Source organism: Morus notabilis, unplaced genomic scaffold (assembly GCF_000414095.1).
Source record: "Morus notabilis unplaced genomic scaffold, ASM41409v2 Scaffold2202, whole genome shotgun sequence".
In the NCBI taxonomy this organism is placed as follows: domain Eukaryota; kingdom Viridiplantae; phylum Streptophyta; class Magnoliopsida; order Rosales; family Moraceae; genus Morus; species Morus notabilis.
Genome location: NW_010358156.1, coordinates 117,374 through 124,553, shown reverse-complemented (window position 1 = coordinate 124,553; position 7,180 = coordinate 117,374). Strand labels below are relative to the sequence as shown.

Here is a 7,180-nt window from a genome sequence, read left to right as displayed (position 1 = left end):
GAGGACATCCATCAGGATTGTCCCAATTTGGTCCATCTCATTGCTCCGACCCTCGACCTTGACTATGTCAACGAGGATGAGGGAGAGGATAAGAGCCTGTAAAAGTGAATAGGAGGACCTACTTAGAGTAGAGAGTACTAAGGGAAAACCAGGAAGGTCAGCTTGCAGATGGAAATCCAAGAAGGTCGAGGCTTACATGTATCTGGTGAGAGACTCTTATGTTGGCGGTCGAGGAGAGGAGAAATGTTGGCGTCGAGCATTCAGAACAATATGCAAACAACAAAAGGTAAGTTTCTTAGTTAATATTCTTCTATTTCTAACCATTCTTATGTTGGTATCATCACGAGCTAGCGCGAAAGTATAAAAGAAATGCAGTCTCTACGGGGCTAATGCAGGAAAACAAAGAGGAAATGAAACTTGATCCAACAGTTGAAATTCAACTTTCGACTGCCACCTGCAAACATGATCGACATTACTGCTCCACAACCTGAGAAATCAGCAATAATGATGGTGTTGTTTTGGAAAAGTAACTGCCAAGCTTACCAATGAATGATTTCTCGACTTGCCATAGCTTGAAACATCACGACGTAATATTCCAAGCCGGGGGGCAATTGTTACACCATGGTCAACCATTCAAGTCACCCACTTTTGTCATACGCGTCGAGAGCTCCGAAAGTCAGGAGAAATCCCTGACGTTGAGAACTAACAGCTAGGGAGATGTATCTAGGTTGAGGAGCACTCTTAGAGTCAGGGTGTTGGAGTCGAGAAGTGCTTAAGGTCCTCTTAAGGCCTTTGCGTCGTTGAAGTCGAGAAGTCTACTAAAAGCCCTTTAAAGCCTATGCGTCGAGGAGTCAAGGTGTTGGAGTCGAGAAGTGCTTAAGGTCCTCTTAAGGCCTTTGCATCGTTGAAGTCGAGAAGTCTACTAAAAGCCCTTTGAAGCCTTTGTGTCGAGGAGTTAGGAATTAGATCAGACCGGAAGCAGTCCAGTCAAATCCAGCCACAATCCTGTCAACTCAGGAAAAGGGTATACTGTGCCAACTGCTACTGTCGAAGTCAGGAAATCAGGTAGCCGGTAAGAGAGGTCAGACTGATTTCCTGAAATTGTCATCATGAAAATACACCAGCACAATCCTGAAATTCAGGGATGAAAAATGATCTCCTCGGGCAATGCAAAGGAGATCTCTCACATGTAAAGGCATATAAATAGAGCCAAAGAAACCCCATTGAAGGGGTACACACTATTTCATTACTCCAAGAGAGTTTGTAATCCCAGAAGATATTAGTGCATCCACAAGTGGATTAGGCAAAGAGTTCTTGCCGAACCATTATAAATATCTGTCTCATTTGCATTATTTTTCAACTTTAATCCTTAGTTAAACCGTGAGTGTTACTGAGAGTGTCTTTGGAGAGTAAATCACGCGTTGTCGGAAAAATACCGTCAACGGTTTCCGATTCAACTCTCACCCAATCCGAGCATGTAGATATCCCCGATGAGAGAGAAGGAAATCACGTCGCCGTCGAAGGAAGGTTGGTTCTTGCCCTTGTGAGGGCTGAGTACGCGTGACCGTCGGAGGCTGTTGGGTTTTCACCACCGTCGGTAGAGAGGAAGGCTGGGTTTTCTTTCCGTCGACGAGATCATGTTGCCATTCAGGTGTGGGGGCTGGATCATCCATCGTAATTGTGGATAGGTTCGATCAAAAAGCTAGATGCAACAACTTTGTTAGAGATGAATGGTTCGTTTGGTATGAAAATTTAAATCATGATTTTAGAATCAGAATCATATTCATGATTTTAGATTCAAATCATAATTATGAAATCATGATTCAAAATCATGAGTTTGAATAACTTTGAATCAAGAGAGATGTGGTTTTAAAATCATGATTTGAGCTAGTTTAAAATATCACATCAGATTCTGAATCATCTAAACTAAACACTGATTTAGAATTATGATTCAAAATCATCCAAAATAAATACTGATTCTGAATCAGGATTTAAAATCACGATTCTGGATTCATCTACTAAACGCACCTAAAATGTTACATATTTACGAGAAAGAGATAAGAAGGACCTTGTTGTTATTATTTCTTTAAAACCTTTTAAATATTTATTCTTTATTGTATCTCTAGTGTCTGTTTAATTCGCTGATTTAAATTTTTAATTCGTAGTTCGCTGATTTGAATTTTTAATTCGAGTTGAGTTGTGATTTTATATGAGAGCTTTTTACTGTAACAAAAAAGTTAGATGTGAATAGGACTGTATAAAAAAATCATGAAACCGAAACCGACCACCACCGATAGCTTAAAAATTGAAAAAAACAATGCAACGTGAGACCGAAGACAATCGGTTCAGTTAACCGACTGAACTGCCTCAACGGCGGTTCGATTTCGGTTATGCCAGTGAAGTTCAATTTAAAACCAAACCGACCGAAATTTCTTTTTCCTGAAGTCATTTTTTTTAAGGTCTAGCCCAGTGAGTCTGTCGTTTTTTCCCTGCTATTGTCATTTTTTGAAAAGCATCCTAGTAAAAGCATGCTTATTGTTTATTGTGGGAAAAATACGTGCAGTCTAAATGATTGGCTAATTTAGGACGTGCCTTCATATTCTAGATAACATGATATCTGGCTATCTACAACACTTGAGCCTTATTTGGTAGGAGGAGGGTTATACCATTATGGATGAAATAATTAGTAGAAGGATTTTAAAATTTATGGCAATGTGGTGGGAGAGATTAAATTGGGGAATTGATTGGCGGGAGATTCAAAATCCTTGCATAACTCCAGTTTTAATCATTCCAAAGTTGGAAGGGTTGCAAGAGGCGATCCACGACAATTACAATAAGAGAAAAGTCCTCTTTTTTTTCCACCTAGGTTATATATATACCTTTATATCCTTTCTAGGATCTTTCTTTCTTACCAAAGAAACAGTCTTAAAGTAGTTAATGAAGTCTTTTCGATTTTTTTTCTTTTCTTTTTTTCATTTACTGTGATTACAGATTTGTATAGTAGAAAAAGTTTACATACAAATTTGTTTCTGGATTTTTTTGGTAAAAAATGCAACTAAAGATGTTAGTAACTTGATGGTTTACTGATGGCTACCTTTCTAATTAGCAAAATTGAAAACCGACTGAAAACTGAAGTTCGGTTAACCGACCGACTACTCCATTATGTGGTTCGATTTTGGTGCACGATTTCAAAAAATTGACATAGTCGGTTCGGCCACCAAACCGACTAAAACTGACAGTTTTTAACCAACGAATAGCCCTAAATGTGACTCCCCTTAATTATAATTTAATGCTTTTTTTTGTTAAAATTAGAATTTAATGTTCAGATGATTTTTAATTGATTGTCACGGAGGCACTTCTATTAGATTGATAGATGAATTTAGATGGAATGAGCGTTTTGAACTATTTTTTGTATATATTAGTAGGTGTTTTGAACCATTTTAAAATATGAGAGGGTATGTTGAAATATATTACATAACTCGGGGGACATTTATGAGATTAATCTTCTTTAAGTTAGATGGCCAAGTCAACAAAAAATGGTTAAGACTAACGGAAATTGGATGAAAGGAGGTTTTTTTGCTCACATAGCAAAGTTTGAGGGGATGGGTTGGTTCATTTCAAAAGTCAGGAGGTAAATTGACATAGTTTAGGGGGAAAACATGAATATTATCAAAAAATAAATGAATCACATTGTAATAAGTTTCTGAGTTTGGGGATAAAATATGAAAATTAAAACATTGAAGGTAAGTTGTCAAAAACCAAAAAGTTTTTAAGGTTTAAACTGAATAATAATAATAATAAAGCTTCACATTGTACAAGAGAAGAGAGCCCGTCGTGTGTTAGACGAATGGTGAAAGCGCGTAGGAGAGATGGCTTTGCGAAGAGTCCACCAATAGCACCGCTTGAGCCAGTCCAACACGCTAAAAGCCTAAAGCAACCAAACCTCGTGAACCCTTTCCCTCTCGCCCCCAGCTACCTAACTAAACAAACCCACCTCTCTCTCTCTCTCTCTCTCTCTCTCTCAGCCCCACCCCTAACCCCCATCTGACCAGAAACAGCCCACACCCCAATTTTATTTCCCCATTACTGTGAAACCGTTTTCTCTTTGGCTTCCTTAAACCCCCCAAATAATACCCAATTCTCTCTTTCTCATGGCCTCCCACCGAGACGACGTCGTTTTGCCCGGAGAGGACCTCTCCTCTTCTTCCTCACAGGACGAGGACGAGGACGACGTCGTCGACGACGATGAAGACGACGACGAAGAGTTGGAAAACGACAACGACGATGTCGCCCTTCCTTCCACGTCATCCGCCGCACCCAACACCGTAACGGTCGCCCTTCCGGCGCCGCCCAAGGCCGAGCCTCCCGCAATTCTCGCCATCTCCGTGATCGCCGATCCCTCCTCTGATCGCCACAGAAACGACGTCGTTTTGGCGGCTCAGCCGGAGGAGAAGAAGCCGCCGGCGACCTTGGACGACTCGCGGAAGCTATTCCAGAGGCTGTGGACGGACGAGGACGAGATCGAGCTCCTCCAGGGGTTCCTCGACTACACGGCGCAGCGCGGGAAGACCACGCACCACGGCCAAAATGACACCGCTCTGTTCTACGACCAGATCAAGTCCAAGCTCCAGCTCGACTTTAACAAGAACCAGCTCGTCGAGAAGCTCCGGAGGTTGAAGAAGAAGTACCGGAACGTCCTCAACAAAATCTCCTCCGGAAAGGAATTTTCTTTCAAAAGCCCTCACGACCAGGCCACCTTCGAGATCTCCCGCAAGATCTGGAGCAACATCGGCGCAATCGCCTCCGTCGCCGATGACAACGCCCTCGAGGACGACGATGCCAACCCTAACAGTACCGCCAATTTCGCCGTCGAGGTCAAAGGCGAGGACGCCGGGGCTTTCTCCGGCGAGAAGAAGACGCCGCCGAGGTCGCGGAAGCGATCACGGTTGAAATCCGATCCGAGAACCGACGACAGACGCTGTTTCAGCGACGGTCCGGCGGCGATGAAGGACAATTGCAATAATAACAGCGGTGGAACTGGAAATAATCACAGCAACGGTAATAATGTTCAGGGGGTGATAGAAGAGACGGTGAGGAGCTGTTTGTCGCCGTTGCTCAAGGAATTGTTGGGTAACGCCATGGGAGGACCTTGCGCGGCGGCGACCCGGGGTTTCGGAGGTTTGGCGCTGAATCCGATACCGTTGAACTTCAGCGTTCCGGCCATGAATTTGGGAATTGGGGAGGTGGGCGACGAGAGGTGGAGGAAGCAGCAGATTCTTGAGTTGGAGGTGTACTCGAAGCGATTGGAGTTGGTGCAGGATCAGATAAAGGCGGCGTTGGACGAATTGAGGTCCAGAGGAGGGTCATGATTTGAAGGTTTGGGTACAAAAGATAGAGACTTTGAAGGAAGAAGGGGTGAAGAGACTTGAGTTTTTATTTTATTTTATTTAATTTAGCCTTCTTGGTTCGTATATATTTGTTCTGATCACTGATCAAATGGTTGATAGTATAGCTAGAGTTTGCATCTGAAATTATTTATCATCCTTTGTTTGAATTGATAGAACAGCTGGGTTGAATAATGATTTTCCCTGACTACTTTTTAGTCATTTGATATTTTTTTTTTTATCTGAATAATCATTTGATAGTTTGTTCATAGTAAAATCAACTGAAATAATTTTTCTTCTCATTAGATTGTGTACTGTACAATATTCAGAAGTCAGGGAATGATTGCTTTATGAGGATTTTTTTTTTATTGCTTAATCATGATTTTGGAGGTTAACAAGTGTTTTACAGACAGATTTGTTGCAGCCAATTTGTTCATTAGTTTTGTGTCTGGCACTTATGTTGGTATTGACATGTGGGAACCTAAATCCTAGCTTGAAACTGAGGGTGAAGAAATTTGTCATGTCAGAAACTTTATACACTCGGAATTCAGAGTTACATTTTTAACACAGGAATCCCCTAGATTCTTATCCCTCAAACTTTCTAGGCCATGGAATTTTTTCTTTCATGATTGTTAGTTCTCCAAGCTCTGGACTTGTGCACTAAAAGCCTTGTACTGTGTAATAACTCGATAATTAAACATTTTGATCCTATTTGCCAAATGGAGATTTTTGCTGATATTAAATGTGAGCTATTTGGGTGTGGCGTCGGCTATATCTGTCGCAATTTGTACTTTCTAATTAGTAATGGTAGTACTTGGTAGTAGTTCCCAATATTTACTCGATATTGATTTGTATCACCTAACATACTTTTGCTTTGATTTAGTAGTAGTTGGAAGTGAGGATGTGCACTGATATAGTTGTTGCTGTTTTATGTCGTCTTTTCTCTCGCTCTGCCAATCTACTATCTAATTCATATCATTGCAATAATGAATCACTTGAGCAATACAATTAAGAAAAATGTTAAAGAACACTACCGATATTAAGCATCACTTTATTAGAATGTGAATCTTGTAAGTTCAGTCCCACTTTTTATTAATAAATGGTACTTAATACCGCCGGTGCTAAAGCATTTGCTTATACAACAAATGTTTTGTTCTGTTTCATGTGCACGTTCACGTTCTACTTCGTCAAGAATTGTTTGTCATTGACATGATAGATTACAACTATCGTGTCTGAACATTAGTCTCGTCAAGTTTCAGTATTGGATTTATGTTTCCAAATTAACAAACTGATTTCCAAACATCTTGAAGGGATCATTTCAAGTTCGAAAAGGCGTAAAGGCCTATGTGGATATTTACCACCAGGCATCCGAAGAGTCATTTCTTGTTCAATGCCTTTGCGCTTTTGATTGATTGAAAAAACGATTCTGTATGCTTGTTACGCTGAGATGTGATATTTTTTGAAAATTTTTTACTGTAGTAGAAAAAATTAAATGTGATATTTTCTGAGAACTTTTTACTGTAAAAATCTAAAATTGAAAACTCGAATCGGTAAAATGAACGAGGCCTTAATTTCACCAAATACAGTATTTTTATTTATTTATTTATTTATTGGATCAATTGTAGCCTTTTAACGCTTTAATAATTTAGATCCCGTTTATTTTACTGATTCAAGTTTAATATTTGAGTTTTATTATAATAAATTTTTTTTATAAATAATCATATCTAATTTTTTTATTACAATAAAAAATTCTCACATAAAATTATATATCTACTCGAGATGTCTTAAATTCTTAC

The 7,180-nt window shown here is 39.9% G+C and overlaps 1 protein-coding gene across 1 annotated transcript; it reads left to right on the top strand.

Moving 5' to 3' along the window:
* The first annotated feature begins 3,933 nt into the window (after positions 1–3,933).
* Positions 3,934–5,606, top strand: LOC21389619 (probable transcription factor At5g28040). Its single transcript, XM_010091971.2, has one exon. It carries the CDS (start codon positions 4,152–4,154, stop codon positions 5,367–5,369), a length of 1,218 nt encoding a protein of 405 aa, XP_010090273.1. The 5' UTR covers positions 3,934–4,151; the 3' UTR covers positions 5,370–5,606.
* The last annotated feature ends 1,574 nt before the right edge of the window (positions 5,607–7,180 follow it).